The following is a 20,214-nucleotide window of genomic DNA, read 5'->3' on the forward strand; positions in this document are numbered from 1 at the left end:
AATGCCGGCCTGCTCTGATGATGAATTTATTTAAAAAAAAAAAAAACAAAACAAAACAAACAAAAAAAAAACCCACCCTTTGGTGAGACAAATCGCAAAGTGGTTGATCTTTAAAAGGTCAAATTTAAAGATGTACAAGAGAATGAGGCCTATGATCTTAGAAAGACAAGTCAAATATAAGAGTAACCGTAGACATCGGGCCTAAACATACCAAGACTTGATCACAAACAAACAAACAAAAAACTCATCAAATAAAAATCACACCAATAGCCAGTCAGTGGTGCCGCACACCTTTATTCCCAGTACTTGGGAGATAGAGACAGGCAGATCTCTGTGTTTGAGGCCAGCCTGTTCTACAAAATGAGTCCCAGGACAGCCAGAGCTACACAGAGAAGCCCTGCATCAAACAAACAAACAAACAAAAACAAACCAAAAGGAGAAAAGAAAAATCACAAATAAATCAGATGCATTTTAAAGTAAGCACCTTACTAAAATTATAGTGATGAGGCTCAATTATAAGCAGCTTGCATAAATAACTGGGTTGTGTTCTTGCACTGTTAAACAACTTTTTGTCTTTTCTCCAGCTTTCTTGGCTCGGCGTCTGCAATTGTCCATTATCAGTGTTCTCCCAGCATCCCTTGCATATACACGGTCCACGTAATCAGGAGTCAGGCCTTCTGGATTCCTGCTGGCTCATGGAGGACGCCTGAGACCTGAGACATCCTGTTTTCATCTTCCTTCCGATTGCCCCCTCACGGGTCACCAGCATTGTCTGCTACCGGCTTTCCTGTGTTCCCACTGCTTTGCTCTGGAATCCCAACACCTTGCTGGCTGAAGGGCAGAGATGACCCAGTGTCATGAAGCCATCCTGCCAGCAACAGCAGCACCAGCACTGGGGGGTGCGGGTCCTCTGGACCCTATAGAAAACCACTTCCACTTCTGACTTAACAGCAGGCCCCTATAAGAGTGCCTGTGCTTTACAATCGAGAGCCACCTGCTGTGAAGGAGCCAGGAGTATAAACACACCCTAACCCTTACCACTTATACAGTGAGCCACCAGGCCAGCCAGCCCTTGAGTTTATTTGCAGTGGCTGTACAGAGCTCCCCAGAGACTGGTACCTTCACCTTTCTACTGCCAATAAGTGAAGTCTGCCTCCTGTTAAAGATTCAAAGGTCAAAAGAATAAATGCATTCACTAAAATCCACCTTTATTCCCAGTACTTGGGAGACAGAGACGGGCAAATCTCTGAGTTTGAGGCCAGCCTGCTCTACAAAGTACCCTCACATAGAACTGCAATCAATCAGCAAACGATACAAAGAATAAAATTTATCACAATGAATTTCACTCTTTGGAGGGTGGGGCTGGAGTCAGAGAGTAAAGACCAAGGGACAAGGCACCTGCTCTGTTCAGTTATCTAGAGGGCAAAGGGGAAAGGAGGGAATCCTTGCAGAGGTAAGCCACCTGTCAGTCTTGCAGTCACGCCCACAAGCCAAGGACTGCTGTTGCAAATGAGAATAATGGAGCCTCACCACTGTGGATGCAAGACTCCAGCCTCCTGTCGAGAATCTGGACCGGAGGGGCCTGGAGCCTGTTAAGGAGTTCTCAAGGACCAAAAAAGACAGCTTTCAGCACCGATGTGTATTATAACATATCCCCAGACATGATTCAGAGCTCTTCTTTTCTTTTCTTTTTTCTATTAAATTAATTCTCAGAATCACAAACATTCAACCCATGTGAATTACCCAGGCTTACATGCTTCTTACAATGCAAGTGAAATGTAAGGCTTCTAATCTGTAGACAAAGGCTCTTTCCCCTATAAATCAACAGTGTGAAATGATTTCATCACTCACACGGGGGCCTCCATCAGTTTTGGGTATAAAAAGACTAGTTCCTGATTCTTTGCCTTTGTGCCAGTTTTGCCTCCAGAGTTTTAAATATACTGTCCCGGGCTGTAAGGACAGTGTGAAAGACTCCCAGAAATATTGCTCTCTGGTGAGAAGGCTGTTCTCTTCCCCCACCCTCCTGTGCCTCTGTGGTTCAATGACTATGACTCACCCTGCCACTGTCCACCTATGTCCTCTCAGAAGCCAACACCAGACACTCCTTCATATGCCTTCCATAGACTTCTTGACTTCTAGAATGTCCATAACTACTGTTTTAACAAATGTGTTCTTACTCAGCTATTCTTAAAATGATCAAACTAGAGCTTTCTAAACATAAAAGCTTTCAGTTACAAATTCCAGTGCTAGGGTAGGTAGGTGTGGAGATGGGTGGGTGGGTGGGTGAGTGGGTGGATGGATGGATGGATGGATGGATGAGTAAATGGGTGAGTGGGTAGGTGGATGGATGAATGGATGGGTGGTTGGGTGGATGAAGGGGGTGGGTGGATGAAGGGGGTGGATGGATGGATGGATGGGTGGATGAGTGAGCGGGTGGATGGATGGATGGATGGATGGATGGATGGGTGGGTAGATGAGTGAGCGGGTGGATGGATGGATGGATGGATGGATGGATGGATGGATGGGTAGATGAGTGAGCGGGTAGATGGATAGTTGGGTGGATGGGTGGGAGAAGGTGGACAGATGGATGTTGGCAGCAAAGCTGTTGCACCCCATGTTCTTTTGTATGTGCGTTTGTGTTCTCTGACTTGACCAGGTGCTATAACACATCTTTAAAAACTCTTGTGCCAGAAATATGCCACGTGTAAATGACCCAAACTCACAGACCCATAACTGCCCAGGCCCTTGTCTCCTAATCTAAACAGCACAGAGTTATTAACACCCACCCACCCCCACCTGCTTGTGTTTTCCTTGACTTGTCCTGAACAACTAACAACTAACTGAGCCTCCAATCAACCTTTATTGCTTCTGTTCCCAGGTCTACCTTGTAATCCCCCCTGTGAACTCTGGGGATTCCTAGGAAGACTCACATCTTTCATCAGATGCTGCCAAATTGCCTTCCCCTTCCCCAACAATAAAAAATCTGAAAATCCCCTTGGAGGACATAACCTGCCATGGCTGCTTCTCTCTTTCCTTGCTTCTGAGATGCACATCCATCATTCATCTTTGCTTTGGCACGAGGTCCAACATGTGCATTAAATGCAATGCTTCTTTCTCGTCCCCAAAAAGCCATTACACAAATGAAATCAAGAAAATACAGCTCATCGTCTGCTTCTGCCCTTTCCAATGTGTTTCCCGGAGATATGCGCACACACCAAGAAATGCCCATGTTTTATGTCTCAATGGCCTGCATAAATTATCAGCATTTCTAGCTCCTCATCTCACAGAAACCCTTCTTTGCTTGCAACTTGTACGAAACACAAGGTGCTCACACTATCAAATCAACAACCCTAAAGCCAAGCATAAAGGTGTCCACACACTTCCTCCTGCTCTCTCCAAATTGTCTACTCCCTTGCAACACAAATTCAACACCTTACAGTTTATGCCCACAGCCCCGCCACCTTCTGGTTCACAGCTCCATTCCCTGTCAGGTGGCTCCTGCCCTGCACACCCTCTGCCATCCACGGCCCCCTCCTGTTCATCTTCCATTTTCTCATCCCACCCCTTCCCTTCCTGTAAGTTCCTTCCATAGCCTCTTGGTGGTAGTGTCTTCTTTTTTTCTGTTTCAGTATCGCCTCTGTATCTATAAAAAGGTTTGCCAGCCAAGGGCATGTTTGTGTTTAAAAATGTATGTTTTGGGCCACTCTGTCAGCAACCCTATGTCAAAAGATGCCCGTGGGTCACGTCTGTGGCTACCGCCTCTACTGCTGAGTCCGGCCTCCCAAAGGAAGAATTTAGAATCGAACCTTCAGCATCTCAAGCAGGAAAGGACGGTCATGTGACCACAAAACACTGAAAAAGCAATAAACAGCATAAAGACAGGATACTCTGCACAACGCCTTGCAGTAAACACCGCACCGTGGCTTGAGGGCTCCAAGCAATGGCAGTTCTGTCTTCAGACCTGAGTGTGGCCGAAGGGAATTGTGAGCTCTGCCGAATGGCACCAAGAGGTACTTCACAGCGTGGGCTGGGCCTTGTTTGTGCTTCTCAATCTCTCAACCTACCTGGCCACCCAGGTTTCCTGGAGTCTCTAGCATTTTTCTGGACCTGTCACACCTGGACTCTAATCTGACCTTGAAGCAATGACTATGTGTGCTCAAATTCTCCACCTAACACAACGCACTGAAGAAAACCACAGATTAATCCCATCATGAAGGGACAAACCTCATCTACTGCGTCCAATATATCCAGCTTTGGACAAAAACAAGGGTCATGCTGTGAGTGCTTTGGCAGGCTTCCTTGGTTACCTGGTGAGTCACCGTTAACTGTTGATTAGCCGACTACTTTCTATCGCATTCCTACCTTTCATGGCACTCGGTCCTTCTTTGCTTCTATTCTCTGTGTTCCCCCCTGCCTCGTCCCACTCTCTCTCTCCCTTCTTCTGTCCCTCTCTCCCTTCATCCCTCCCTCCCTGCCTCCTCTTCCTATTACCCCCATCCCCTCTGTCTCCCACATAATCAGACCTCTTCATTGTATCCAGCACCATGCAAGCAAAGCCTTAGATGGCCAGATGCATCTCCACAGGGACCACCTTCCTGTTCTTCACAGCTAGCTCATCCACCCGAGGCTACCCCTGCTGCCCTTCCCTTTCTCTACAGACTCCATGTGCCGCTCCGTCCAACATCTCCTGGCACTCTTCTCCCTGTAATGCTCAAGCCACACTCTTGGGACCGTCTCTCTCTCTGGGCTCACTGGTCGGATTCTGAACCCTCATTCTCCTTCCCCATCCCACTAAGTTTTTATCTTCGAAAATCATCCAGGTGGCAGTGCACACCTTTAATCCCCGCACTCAGGAGGCAGAGGCAGGTGAGTTCAAGGCCAGTCTAGTCTATAGAAGGAGTTCCAGGGCGGCCAAGGCTGTCCCTATCTCAGAAAAACTAAGTTTGAAGATCATCCAGGTTTACAACCCTGACTCACTTCTCAGGTGTGACACCCCTGTAGTCGCTGGCATAGGACTTCCATTCATCCAGTTCCATGGCCTTTATACAGTTCCTCATTCCACCTGCTCTCTGGGGAACAGTTGATCCCTGGGACTCTGCTCTGACTTCCGCTACTAACAAGCTCTTACCCCATAACTGCAGGCCTCTCAGAACCCTGTCCTCAGCCTTCTTTCTGTCCCATTCTCTCTTATCTCCAGCCACGTTCCTGGAGCCACATGCCCTACTAAACTCCTGAATTCCCCCATTCTCCACCTGTGATATTTATCTGAGCCGTTTGCTTCAGTAAAGGATCACCAAGTCAGACAACCTTCAGGCGGCTGTGACACCTGGCCAAGGCATGCCTCGCCAGTGGCTCCACCCTCGTCTCTTTGAGATTCTCCTCTGAACAACTGTTGTGAAGAACACACCTAGTCCATGGGTCATCTGGCCACCTTCATTCCCCAAAGCAATGCTCTCGCCTCCCCCACCCCCACTCCGTTGCCCTTGGAAACGTATGTTCTGACTTGAGAGGAGTCTGCACACTATCAACCCTGTGCATGTGGGCACCAGGTCTGGCACCCTCCAGAGCCGTCTCATGGTTGCCTGGGGATTCCCCAGCACTATATACAGACCCTTCGACCCCATCATCACCTTCAGTGAGACTCCCTTCCAGCCCTCCCAGCTGGAGCAGCCCTCCCGCCCCAGCACAAAAGCTCCTCCTCAGCCCATGGCAGCTCTTTCCTCTTCCTGCTGGGCTGGCCCGAAGATCCAAACCCCCTCAGTGACTGTCCTTTCTGCCTCATGCCTCACCTTGAGGACAGAACACGGGCATGTCTCTGGGTGCTGCCTGCCCTTGGCCAGTTCTGCTGGATCTCACTAGCTCTGCTCTCTGAGAGCCTCCACCCCTGCACACTCAGGCCTGCAGCCAGACACAGACTCCTCTCACTCACTCTGAATGGCTGCTTTGCAGCAGACATCCGCATGATAGACAGTTTGTTGCGCTAAGCATTGTGTGAGCTCTCCTTGAGTTTACTTGCTTTTCCCCTTTGCTGAATTTCAATCCCCTCATTAAAATTCATCTTCGCAAACTCCTGCATTCATAAGGTTTGCAACCGTGGAGGCTATCAGGACAAGGACAGGATAAGGGAAAGTCACTGCCGGGGTATTCTATTTGAGTGACAATCAGGCGGAAGGTAAGACCATCTTCATTGTTATGCAGAGTGCACACCTGTCATTTTCCATCTCTACTCCACACAGAAAAATCAAAAATCAAAACACCCATGCTAAGCACTTGTGTTTATGCTCCGGGAGGACAGATTTCTATATCACTTGGTTATCACAAAGAGTCCTACATAGATTTTTAAAAGCTGAGAATTGATTTGCCCTCTGGAGAGCCTGTAAATATTAGATAGCAATGAAATTATCACTCACCCTCTTCATACAAACAGCACAAATTAAGGTAGATTTTATATAGAGTGGTTGGCCGCTCTTGAATACCAAACGCTGCTGAAACTCCACAGCATGGAAATCCCGGGGCTGGCCATGGCACAGCTACATTAGGGGAGACACCAGAACTTATTCTCCCATAACCGCACACCAATATTAGTTCACACCATAGCTGGCAGTTACACGTAGATTAAATAGCAGCCATACTTGAATGTTTGACTCCAACTACATCTTGGAAAGGGCATTATATTCAATTATTTTGTATGCTACGAGATTTTACACTCAGACGTCACATAATGCTGCTCTTTGTGGTCGCAGGGAATTGTTCTAAGGCTGCACAGCTAGGCAAGCTTCAGGATAACACACCTGTCTCATCCCCTTGATTATTACAAAGTCTGGCTGCATCAAAACAAACGGGAGAAAGAAGGAAGAACTCCGATTAATATCGGTCGAGCTTCACACTCTATACTGTGATTCATCTTCATTCACACTTAAGGTGGCACTGACAATCTGTGTGTTACAGATGTCCTGTGCAGTCATGTGACCAGCAAATGTGTGTGTGTGTGTGTGTGTGTGTGTGTGTGTGTGTCTGTCTGTCTGTCTGTCTCAGTCTCCCTCTCTGTTTCTCTCTGTCCCGCCCCTGCCCCATTCACACAGGACCCTCTTTGCAGGAAACCTTATTATGTTGATTATATTCATAGTCCTCTTCTGAAATATCACCTGTACATGGTGACATTTTCTGTCAAATAACCCACTTGCCCTGGCTCGCTGGACATGAGATTGGTGCTCAGTCTTAAATTAGACACCATGGAGCAGCCAGCCCTCTGTGAATGGTTAGCTGTCAGTCCAGGGGAGAGGCAGCCCCGGAACCCACAGAAGCCAAGCTGAACTCCCTCAAGCACCAGGCCAAGAAGCCATTCCACAGGAGTTCTAGCACTGTAGGAGAAGGATGCTGGCATGAGGGCCCGGCAGGCAGACACTTTCAAACTGTTTAATTAGTGTCCATAAACCAATAATGAAGAAAATGGTCACTAAACCAAGGACAAAGATTTCCTACAACTATAATTCCCTGAATATGCAAATTATGAAGAGGAAATTACTGTAATCAATACTCCAACGGGACATTTCCCAGTGGCTTCAGTATTGCGCAGACAAAAACACTCATTTTGGGAAAACAAGGCTGTCATAACCAACGACAGATGAGGGGGCCACAGGAGTCACTGCCCATCATCCTTCACTGTGGGGCACACAGAGCTAGCATGAGCAGAATCACTCGCTCATTTGTTTGTTTTGCTAATTCCAGGGCACAGTTTAGATCAATAAAACCAAGAACCTTATTTATGCGCTGTTCCCAAACAGGAAAGAGGCTCCCCAGGCAATTCTGTATTGCCCAGAGAAAAGGCTAGAACTCTAGGTTCTTGACATATATCCCAAGCATCATCAGCCCCAGAAGCACCCTGGAACTTAAGATGAAAATTCCCAATGCCTCTTTAGCCCCACTGAAAGGGAAACTCGTAGGGCATAGGGACACTGTGCTCTACAGAACCTTCTGGGTGATTCTGATGCACCCTCCATGGAGAAAAACCATTCCTTAAGCCATGTGCCAAAGCCAGCCCTCCTTTGTATTACCATTATAACAGCTACCAACAATTAACTAAAAAGCCAGCCTACAACCATGATAGGCAGGGAGCAATTTCCTCCGTAAAAATATAAGAAGCATACTTAGATACTAAGGGCAATAAAGCATGGGGATCAACAATCAAAAAGAAGTTTACTTAAATCTTCAAGTGTATAAAAATCAAGATACAAAGTAGCGTATGGAAACTATTCCTAAGAGCGTAGTGGAGCCCAATGGCAATTAACAGAGCTTCTGATAGCCGGAGGACAGAATTTTATCGCCACAAGTTGGAAAAATTGATGCTTGAAAATATATATTTGAACTATAGCACCTGGGTCACTGGCACACACTGGATACAAATGCATAAGAACAAAATAAAAAAAAATAATAGGAAATAACAGTATTTGTATGGTGTCGAGGTAAGAAAAGCTTCCTTAAAAAAAAAAAAAAAAAAAAAAAAAAAAAGCAAAATCTTAGAGATTGATCCATTGCAAAACCTGTAATTTGAACTTCGTAAAAGACTTGATGAGAAGGATTAGGAAGCAAGCCGGGGACTGTGAAGAGACACTTAGAGCACACACAGCTGGCAACTGTGACTTCAGAAATATCAATACCTGACACAGGTGTTGAACAGGACCCAACAGCCATGAGGGGCAGAGCCATGAGGGGCCGAGCGAGAGAGAGCTAAACCACCAGTAAGGAGGTTAGTAAAATCTTGAATAATGGGACACTGTTTCTACTGTTTGGTCAGTTTAAAAAAAAATCACAGAGAGGAGAGGCAGCTCAGAAGTTAAGAAAGCTTTCCACTCTGACTGGGAGTTCCTGACACCCATATCCGGGAAACTCCCGAGTACCCTTGTAACTCCAGCTCCAAGGGATCGGATACCCTCTTCCAGACTCCATGAACACAAGCAAGGATGGGAACATAAGCCCTCCCACAAAACATAGTTAAAACAAGTCATTTCTTAGAAAGACCACAAAGCCTACAGACATGAATGTGATATAAATCAGCCCTGCTTGTTGCAATAACTTGGGAGAAACTGGAAAGCCCAAGGGCAGCTGGAACAGCCGCCAACCTGAGTTATCAGTGCCCAAGTGTGCCCACACGTGGGAGCAGAGAGGGCTGGGCTATTCTGCTCTTAAGATGAGGAAGACGGAGGACTTTTTTTCCAGTTGTGTGACTAAAAGAAAAATAAAAAGTAGAAACCACCTAACTGCCCATCAGGTGAGAACTGGAAAATAAAACATGGCATGTTTATCAAAGCCATTCTCCACAATAATTCAGAAACAACTCAAATCCACATGACAGACCATGGGTAATTCTCCAAAAACAAGCTAAAATGCAGGCCACAGAGGAACTTGTGCTTTAGAGAACCACCTAATTTTTTTTGTTGTTGTTGTTTTCTCCCTTTAGGCTTTTTAAAAAATTGATAATAGATTTTTCTTCACACAATATATTCTGGTTATGGTTTCTCCACAACTCCTCCAGGGTTCTCCCTACCCACCTAAATCCATATCTCTCTTCCTTCCTTCCTTCCTTTCTTCCTTCCTTCCTTCCTTCCTTCCTCTTCTCTCTCTCTCTCTCTCTGTCTCTGTCTCTTTCTCTCATTAAACTTCTCATTAAAGAAATAAGAATCTAACTTAAAAACCAACAACCAGAACAGGACAAAATAAAGAAACAAACAGGAGATAAATAAATAAACAAACAAACAAAGAGCCCAAAGCACAAGAAACACATAGAGACACAGAGACACACACACCTGCACACACAGAATTCCATAAAAACACAGAATTGAAAACCATAACATTTAAGTAAAAAAATAACCTGTAAGGCAAACAAGTAAATGAATAAATAAATTTTGTCAAAGCCCAGATAAATCACTATAAGACAAAAATACCACTGAGTTCATTTTTGTATTGTCCACATATTGCTGAGCATGGGCCCTGCCCTTAGGGAATGGTTTGGCCCAGTCCGGCTCCATTGGAGAAAACTCATTTTTCCTTAGTGAGTGACTGTCAATTGGAGATGGCTACTTGGGTAAGAAAATCCTTAAGGCTTTTGAAACTGTGTCTTTTATCTCTCCATTTATCTATGTAAAACTAAGTTTACAGTACTCTATACATGCATATATCAAACAGACACCAGGTCACTTCTGAGGGAGATAAGGGGAGCTTAAATGGGGAAGAGGACGAGAAATGGCTTAATCTATAGTGTCCTAATCTGCTTTAAGAGAATTTAAAAAGTTATAACCTGGCACGATGGCATAGACTTTTAATCCCAGCACTCCAGAGGCAGACACAGGCAAATCTCTGTGAGTTTGATGCTAGTCTGGTATACAAAGCAAGTTCCAGGACAGCCAGGGATACACAGAGAAACCTTGTCTTGAAAAATCAAAACAGACAAACAACAACAAAAAAAGCTAAGTCAAGTATTTTTTTTCAAATCTAGATGGGAGAAATAACGGGTATTTCTCATTATCTTTTTTTTTTTTTTTCTATATTTTTCTTTAGCTTTCAACCATCCACCATCAAAAACAGTGCTCACTGCCCCCCCAAATTAAAATTACAAAATGGAAAAGCATCTAGTATATTAAAAATGTCAGCATTCACAATAATGATCCATCTGATGACATGCTCAAACCACGTAGTTTCTAATCTTTTATAATGACAGAGTTCACACTTACGCATGTACGGCAGCTTCTCTGGGCAGGGGAGGTGCGGTGAATAGGTGAAGTTTTGTGGAAGATACGTTGTTGTTTGCAGAAGATAGTCACTTGAATTGTTGCCTTCAGGATAATCTTGGAGAGAAAGAAGAAATTTACAACCCAGTGTTGTCTTTTTCTTTGCCTCTAGCATGAAGTATTTTCACCAGCACAGAGGGCTGCAGTGTGCAATACACAAGCAACAACCCAGAAAGAATCCGAGTCAAGTACACGGAAGCTCAGCCGGACACTCTACAGGATTTCCCAGGAGAGGTGCAGAGAGCCGCAGGCCCTCACCCTTACACACAAACACAACAGGGCCTTTTGCAGCCGGAGGACACCTGCTCCCTCACCTCCATGGCTGGGCCTAACCTAAAGGAACAAGGAGTCCTTCAACCTTACAGCAGCCTGGCCATCTGTGCACTTCTGAGCACACAGCAGAGGAGGCAGTGATGGTTCCTTGACCTTACCCAAGAGACTTAGCTTCAACATACTTCCAGGACGGTCAGTCACATCTTTTTATTTCTGTTTTTTTTTTTTTAATTTTATTTATTTATTGGTTTTGGGTGTCTTGTTTTGTTTTGTTGAGACAGCGTTTCTCTGTCTAACAGTCCTGGCTGTCCTGGAACTGGTTTTGTAGACCAGGTTGAACTCCAACTCACAGAGATCCTCCTGCCTCTGCCTCCTGTGTACTGGGATTAAAGGCGTGTGCCAGCCACCACTGCCCTGCACGCAGGTCAGTCACATTCTTACCCTGCAGGCTGCTGTTCCTGAAGATCCTGGAACGGTTACGTGTTCTTTAGGGTCACTAAGTTCCACCACACACAGAGCAATGGCCTGAAATGCCACCAAATGCTTGCCTTCAAATCCCACTCCAGCATGTGCTCCATTTGAGAGTGGGACTAAAGGAGGCTGGAGACCTGGCCCAGTAGATAGTGTCTGCTATGCAAGCATGAGAACCTGAGTTCAGATCCACAGCCACCGTGTACACCACCTAACACAGCACTGGGGTAGGCAGATGGGAACTGCTAGATCCCAGGGGTTTGACTATCAGTGGGTCCAGCTGAAACAACCAGCTCCAGCTTCAGTGAGAGACCCCGGCTCAAAAATAGAATGTGGAGAGCGACAGAGGAAGACACCCAAGTGATGGAGGAAGTCACCCAAGTGATGTCAACCTGTGGCCTCCACATGTGCATGTGCGTAAGTGCATACAACCATGCAGGTTAGGCAAACACACTCTGTCTCTTACACACACGCACACACGCGTGCTCAAGAGCCTAGAGAAAATACTCTTATGAAACTATTCAACAGCTTTAGAGATGAGTGATGGGGTCCCTGACCCAACATGTGACAGTCACAGGCATAGGGTTTTGAACATGGAACCCAGGATCACAATTTAGGTACTCTGTAGGGCATACATGCAAAGTGCAAATCTGAGGAGCAGGATGTGCCCATTTCCTGCTGTGTGAAGGAAGCTGGCCTAGAGTGGCGAACAGAGATAAGAGAAAGAAACAGCTGGAGAACTGCTGTGTCTGCAACATTCAACCACAGACACAGCAAATGTAAACATGCTCCTACAGCCACTGGCAATCAGCTCCAGGACAAAGACTGTAAAAACTAAACCCTCTGGCCCACGGGAAAGCTGCGTGAGGATGGTTATGGGGTCTGAGAAGAGCCACTGCAAGCTAAGCACCACCCCTGTGAACAGAAATTGTCATCATCAAGCAGAGTTGGTGGGGCTGTATCCTGGGAGCCAGGGAGACGTTTCTGAGCGGTGCTTCAGCCTACTTCCAGGCACTGTGGAAGAAGATGCTGCCGAGTCTCCTAACAGGTAGATGAGATGGACAAAGGGTCCAAAGCCAAGGAAGAGACAGAAGCCCAAAGAAGAAGGTTCAGTCCCAGAGGCCTGTGTGGAAACCCACACTATGAACTGAGGAGTGCATCCGTGAGGCATTAGCTGAACTGCCAAGGATGCCTAACAGGATAGACAGTGATGGCACAATGCTAAGGCATATGGTAGCACCAGGATATGGGAAGCCCCTGGCAGAGGTTCCCCAAGCTGCTCTGAGGAGGAGCCCTGGAAAGCAGCTGGCAAGGAACTGCTCCAAGCCAGGGGACAAAAGAGAGACGGAGCAGCCATCATTGCATGTGTCCAAGCAAGGGCAGACCAAGATCATGGAAACTCCTCTTGGGGCCAAACGCTATACGTCCACCTAATGCAGCTGAAACTTATACCATAGGCCACGTAAACCAGGACTACGGGGTCGATGAGGCTCATCCCTTCAAGGAGCTTTATAAAGATGTATCTGGATATATCAAATGCAGATCATATTTTTAAAATGATTTCTTCTTTCATAAGGAATTCTGCTCTGCCAATGGCAGTGATTGGTGCTCGCTCCAAACATGAATTAAGAGTCTGCATGTGGCTGAAGGGATGGCTTAGTATTTAAGAGTGCATACTGCGCTTGCCAAGGACCCCAGTTTGGTTCCCAGCACCCACACTAGGCAACTCAACAACCATCTGTAACTCCAACTCCACAGGATCCAACAATATTTTCTCCTGCCTTCCACAGGCACCTGCCCTTACATGCACATCTGCCCACATAGATACACACACACACACTCATAATTCAAAAATAAAAATAAATCTTAAAAAAGAAATTCTCGGATGCAGGCAAGCCAGCCCTAAGAGAAAGGTGCCCTCCCCCACCTGTCCTTTGCTACCCATGGCAGGTTAGAGAGTGAGCCCTGCCCCTCACCAGCAGCAGTACACAGGAGAGGGGACCCTGTACCCCATCTGGGCAGCAAACTAGAGCTGACCCTATTGTAGAGGTACAGATGGACCAGCTCGGAGGGGAGTGAGTATAGGAAAGCTCACCTCCCCCCACACAATACCCCTTATGTCCGTCCCCTACAGCAATTGGGAGAGAGCACTCTGCACCTCACATGGGTAAAACTTTAGAGCTGGTCCTGGTGATGTGAGAGCAGATGAGCCAGACCCTAGAGCCCAAGAGCAGAACTGGCCCTGCTCCTTGCTGCGTCTGCACTGGGTGAGCTGGCTGGCGCAGTACTGGAGAGCTTGCTGGGGTAGTGATGATGAGGGAAGGCTAGGCAGCTGACCAACTACACTCAGGCCCAGAACCAGGGCTATGAGTTGGCCCACCCCAACATCCACCACATCTGTGAACTGTTGGAGCATGTGAAGGGGACACACATACACATCCAAAGCAGCAGGATCTCCATGACACAGGACAACAACAGGATATCCAAGAGGAGCCCCAAATGACAGCCCATTACCAGTGATGTAGCAGAGACCAGAGGCCTCAGATCAGTTGGCTCCTGGCAATGAATACTTGCAAGTAAAGATGAACGGATTAAAGGGAAACGGGGAAACTGTGACTCAATGGGCCACACTACAGCTTCCACAATGAGATTTGTCTCCTTTTTTTTTTTTTTTTTTTTTTTTGTCTTGTTTTGTCTGGTATGTTTGGTCTTTGGTTTATCTTTAAAGTTTTCTTTTGTTTTGTGGGAGAACTTGCAAGGGTAGAGGGAGGATTCAAAAGGATTGGGAGATGGGTGGAACCAGAATGCAAAGTATGAAATCCACAAAGAATCAATAAAGGTTAAAAGAATTTTCTTAAAAAGTAAAAACAAAAGTTTCTCCATCTCCACAAAAAATACTTGACTAGCACTACTGCTATGAATTTCAGCAGATTTTTGTCAAACTCTTGGATTTATACCTTAGAGTTTCTTAGCTAATCAAGAAATAGATTTCCTGCTTATTAAAATACAACTTTTTTTTTCATTTGACAGGAAAGGGATTCTTATTTTAGATACATGGCTAAGAAAAACAAACAAGCTGGGCTGACTGGTGTACACCCTTTAATCTCAACACTCAGGGGGCAGTGGCAGGTGGATCTCTGTGAGTTTGAGGCCAGCCTGGTTTACATAGTGAATTCAAGGACAGCCAGAACTATATAGAGAGACACCACCTCAAGAAAAACCAAATAATAATGATAACAACAATTAAAAAAAAAAAGGAAAGAAAACAAAAGGCATATTCCTAAAAATGACAGATAGGTTTAGAAAAAAGATTAAAATCCTATCAAAGATTTGTAACAGATCGAAACACTCTCCTATAAAGTAGAAAGAAAGAGAGCTAGAAATGGGGGGGGGCAGAAATCAGCGCAAAGGGGACGTCACAGAACCGAAGGACCAAGTGCCGTAAGAGAAGACAGGCAAAGTGACAAAGTGGAGGGTCTTTGTAAAATCTGACAGCACAAAAATAGATTTAAAAAGAGGAAGGTGAAGAGGAGGAGAGGGGGGGTTCCAAAGGCTCCAGAAAGGGGAAGAAAGACCAAAAAAAAAAAAAAAACTGTCATCAGAATGCCAGTCATACTCTCAAAACTGACACCAGAGGACAGAAACTGATACAGGGGAGGCTGGAACTCATGACTCACTGTGTGTCTAAGCAGCCCGGGGAAAACCCAATGATACTCGGCAGAAAAGCTGCGGGGGGGGGGGGGGGGGAGGTGGGGACATGGGCAAGCAATGCCATTAGTGGCATTAGTTGACCCTAGGAACACAGAAACCACTATTTATACTCTGAACCCTGCGGATTTGACTAAGTCCCAGTGTTCCGTCCAGGGAGGAAACTGTGTAAGCAGAGTGAGCATTCCTTCCTTCCATTGCAGGACAGCTATGGACAGCGGCAAGCAGCGGTAGAGAAGCTTGGGGTGTGGCTCAGCGGCAAAGCCCACACCCAGTTTGCTGAAGCCCTAGGCTCAACCAGGGAGGGAGTGGGGAAGAGACTTAGACATAAATCCAGAATAAACTGTAAAGTTCTAGGTGGTTCTCTCTGAGGATGGGAACCGGAGGAGAGGAATGACGGAAACTGTTTTTACCATAGCCCTCCTCTACCTTAAAATAAGAAATGACTACTCAAACTGACAACTGAAGAAAGCATTTTATATAGGCTGCTTTTTAATATGAGAACAATGGTTAAGACAAACACGACACCCCTCACCCCCACCCCAGAGCACACACACAGCTTTCTTCTGCACACACTGGGAGGAACAGACAGTCCAGCACTCTATCAATGGCTGTTCTTGATCTCGTCCATTTTTCTTAAACACCTGCTGCCCGTGCACAGTAGCTGGGAATGGAAAACCAGGCTGTCCTGGGCCCACCGCCTTTGTGTGCTCCCCAAACTCATTTTTAAAAATAATACAAAGGTGGAAAACTACTAGGCTTCTCATACAGCCCTCAAGTAATATTCCTGTCTGTTTTTAGGTTACTTGGTAGCTTGTGGTAAAGTCTTCTGCTCAGGATGGCCTAGAACTCAAAACACTATGCAGCCTAGGCTGGCCTCGGAATTGCATCAACCATCCTGCCTTAGCTTCCTAAGTGCTGGGGTGACAAGCATGGCCACTATATCTAATGCTCCAGTCACTTCTTCTTCTACAAAACTGTTTTATTTGTGTGTGAGAGAGACAGACAGACAGACACACACACAGAGAGAGAGAGAGAGAGAGACAGACAGACAGACAGAGACAGACACAGAGAGAGAGAGACACAGACAGACAGACGAGACAGACACAGACACACAGAGAGAGAGAAGGTGGGAGAGTATATACAGTGCATATGGCTGTCTACAGAGGCCAGAAGAAGGTACTGGATCCCCTGGAGCTGGAGTTACAGGAGGTTGTGAGCTGCCCTATGGGGGTGCTGAGAACTGACCTGGGGTCCTCCACAAGAGCAGCAAAGTGCTTTTGATAACCACTGAGCAACCTCTCCAGCCCCACCAAGTAACTCCGAGATGTTATGTACTAACTTAAATTGAAGCATTTTCTTGGTCTGCATACTTGATGAATTTTTGTCACTAATACCCGGGCCTCTCCTCCTCCACATTCTGTGATTCTCCGCACCCAAGTCCAACTCCCTTAAATTTCAAACTCTCTGGTTATTTCTATAAAACAAATTTAACCATCATTCCCTAGAGGGAGTCTGAGGACAGAAAAAGAAGTCCAGGGTGGGCAATCTATGGCTAGACTGATTACATATTTCATTAAAGAACACAATCATTACTTCTGCCAGTTTTAGTAAAAACCAAACAATATTTTTAAGGGCCGGAAAGACATGCAATACTGGCTAATCACTTGAGTTTCCAGTTTCAGAGCAAAATGTATGCTGCCCTTGCCCATAACACCTGTAAATGACCAGGCAGGGCAGAAGTCACTAAGAGAATGGCAGAAATGCTTCTGAGCTGCCCAAGTCCTTCATCTTGAGCCAAACCTGACCACAGTGGAGACCACTAGCCTGAGCTAGTTCAAACTGAATTGTCTTTAACCTCCCGCATAAGTAAGTCACCTACGGCATCGGAGGAACAGACGGTGGCTGATAAAACAGCCTGTGTGATTTAAGGTTAGGGAACAATGCTGGAAACCCACACAAGCATCTTCCCGTGAAGGCAGTGAGTGAGCACCATCCACAGCGCAAATGCTGCTTTGAAAACCTTGAACAGTTTCCAGCGGCTACGTGGGATAGACACACTGGAGATTCACCACAGCTTCTGAGAAAGGCAGACATTATTTCATCTAATGAATGGATGGAAACAAAACGAGCTCCAGGCAACCTGTCTGCCTCCCCCTCCCAGAACCACACCCAGTGCCAGGCAGGTCCCAACACCACCATCAAATGGGAAGGGCAGAGAAAAGAAGGGGACCGAAGGATACCTCTCCACCGCTTCTCTTCTGCAAGAGGGAGTCCTGGAGGGTGCACGGGAACTCCATTAGAGCTCTGACGTGCTTGTCACTGATGGGTAGATGGGTAGATGAAGCACCCATCAAGTAAGGAAGTGCACCAGGTTCACCCTCACGAATCCATCATCTCTACCCCGCACAGCCCTGGCTGCCTCTTAAGTACACTTTCATTAACTGCGGCTCGTTTTATCAATTGCACAGGCTACTCAGAAAGGCATGGTTTGAGTCTGAGAACTTAGGATTTCTACACAAAAGTATCTTAAGTCCGTTTGCACTGGATGGTGCTGACAGTCAGACACAGCACCGAAGCCCTTCTGAAACCAAACAGGCATACAAACACCACAACCAACCGGCCTTCTGTTGGTACGTTATAAATGTACTAATCCGTTCTCCTGCGGCACTCACTTGCCGCTTTGTACATCTCTTTTTTCTTTTCTTTTCTTTTTTTTTTTAACTTTGACAAATTTATCTAAGTCTTTGCAGAAATAATTAGATACATTTTAATAATCATGTCTCCATCTCTCCCAGAAGCCTGGAAGGCTCCGCGTTTAAAGGGTTTTTTCCTAACACAGCATCTTCCATTTCTACTCATGCATGACCTATACTAATTGCTCAGTAAACGCTGCCTAAGTGAGCCTGGCAGAGTCTTGACGCTTCCAACACAGACTCTATTTCCGGTGTCCTTGGGTGACAATCCCAGCTTCGCTCAGAACAATTTCACATCTTCGTTCCCATGACCCTGCAGCCAGGTAATTAGGTCTGGCCAGTGAGCCGGTGAAGGGACACGGTGGAACTTTTGTGTAAGTCTCCTTAAAGGAGGACATCTTTTGCCCCCCCCCACCTCTCCCACCCTCCATTCGCACCCCCTGGACCACAAGCAAGGGGAAAAGTGGATGACTGGAGTCCCAGCGGCCAGTTTGGGCTGTAAGTTAACTGAGAATAAGGTGGCAGGACAGGTGTGACAAAAAGGGAAACATACTGTGGTTTGTGTCACCAGCTTGTGACACTCACACGGAAAAGAATGGCTCGTGTGTCTTCTAGAACACACTTCCCATCAGTAAGGGGATCCTATGGAAGGTTCTAAGTACACAACTCACCCCCACCCCAACCCCCGTCATTTCATCTTCATTAAAGCCATGGCTGGGAGAGGAAAGGAAGAATTTCCTTTTTTTTTTTTTGTAGGAACATCTGCTGGCTCGAGTCATCATTGCGTCCAGCCAAACTCAACACCCACACATAAAACTTATTCATATCCCAGAGAGGGAGAAAAGATACATGAAATGCCAAGTATTCACACAGACGAACACAGTAACCTAAACACACTTTACACTCCAGCTCAATGGACTTTTCAATGAAAATCCTCACAATCAACGTCTTCAACTAGCACGGCCCACAAAAGCTCCTCGAATGCTTAAACTTCTAATATGACCAGCCGATGCAGGAGACCAGTGACTGAGACAGCCTTGAAAGGTCAGGTACCTTGAGACAGCCTTTCTAAATGAGATCAAGGTTGGAAGCTTAAAGGAAAGTTAAGAGTGCTTAGATTTAGGGAGTCACAAATAACCCAGGCAAATGAATAAGATGGATTCTCTGCAAGTACATATATCATCTGGAAATCTTAGGCGTAAAACTCCTACCCACCTGACATTAACTAAAACCCCACTATGGAGGGAGATAGAGGCTTTCTGGTGGGGGGGAGGGGCAGAGGTGATGAGAACTGTGTTTACTGTGGCACTTTAACTATTAAAACAGACTAAAGAGTGCCTCGAGATCTTGTCAATGTTACATCCCATATAATGCTGGGAGACACTTTATTTCCACAATAGGGAAATAAAGCCACTAACGCCAACTACTTCCCATGAGAAAATCCCTAGTGGAGTCAAATGGATATTAACCTTGTGCAAGACGAAAGGACAACCCACTTTCAGTTAACACTGCACACAGCAAAGAGCAGGTGCTGACTTTCGGGATCATAAAATGTATCCTTTCCTTTCTTTACAAGGCCCTAGACTGCACTGTGTAGGGGATGCCAACCTAGCAGTACACTTAGAAGATGCCCACTTAGCAGGAGGGGATGCTAATCATCTAGAGGGGCACTTAGTAGAAGGCAGCTCCCTCTTTATCAGTGAGTTATGAGCAGGTAAAGGAACTAGAATGTAAAAGGTTTGTTGACTGATCTGCAACTCCCAGGGTAAGCAAAGGAGGACACAGCCTTACCTGTCCCATTGAGTGTGGTGTTTTTATTCGTATATAGCCTGATCATATGTCCAATTGTTTTCACATTCTCTCTCAGCATGATACCTCGAGCTTGTACCATAAAGAAGTATGTGTTGGCTATAAAAGAAAACAAACAAGAGAAAGGAGGTCATGAAATGGTAAGATTTTCTTAGAGAAATCATATTCAGACTTAGCAAAGTGGCTAAAAAGTGGACACCCGATTACCTACCATGTCAAAGGGAAAAACAAAATACAAGATGACTATTTCCTGCTTTAAAAACTTAGGAGCATCGGGCATGGTGATGCACACCTTTAATACCATCACTAGGGAGGCAGAGGCAGGTGAATCTCTATGGGTTTGAGGCCAGCCTTGTCTACAGAATGAGTTCCAGGACAGCCAGGGCTGCTACACAGAGGAAACTGTATCTTGAAAAACAAAACAACACCACCAAAAAACCTTAGGAACAAATGGACTTTAAAAGTTAAAATAG

General features: G+C 45.9%; 1 protein-coding gene across 1 annotated transcript in view; it reads right to left on the reverse strand.

The window, feature by feature from the left end:
• B4galt6 (beta-1,4-galactosyltransferase 6) overlaps positions 1-20,214 on the reverse strand; it is a 62,761-nt gene that overhangs the window by 23,014 nt on the left and 19,533 nt on the right. Inside the window, exons 2-3 of the mRNA XM_051202067.1 lie at positions 19,724-19,840; positions 10,728-10,841 (exon numbers count right to left, since the gene is read on the reverse strand). Coding sequence (XP_051058024.1) covers positions 10,728-10,841; positions 19,724-19,840 — 231 coding nt within the window. The remainder of the gene's footprint in view (positions 1-10,727; positions 10,842-19,723; positions 19,841-20,214) is intronic.

Source organism: Phodopus roborovskii, unplaced genomic scaffold, assembly GCF_943737965.1.
Source record: "Phodopus roborovskii unplaced genomic scaffold, PHOROB, whole genome shotgun sequence".
NCBI classification, from domain to species: domain Eukaryota; kingdom Metazoa; phylum Chordata; class Mammalia; order Rodentia; family Cricetidae; genus Phodopus; species Phodopus roborovskii.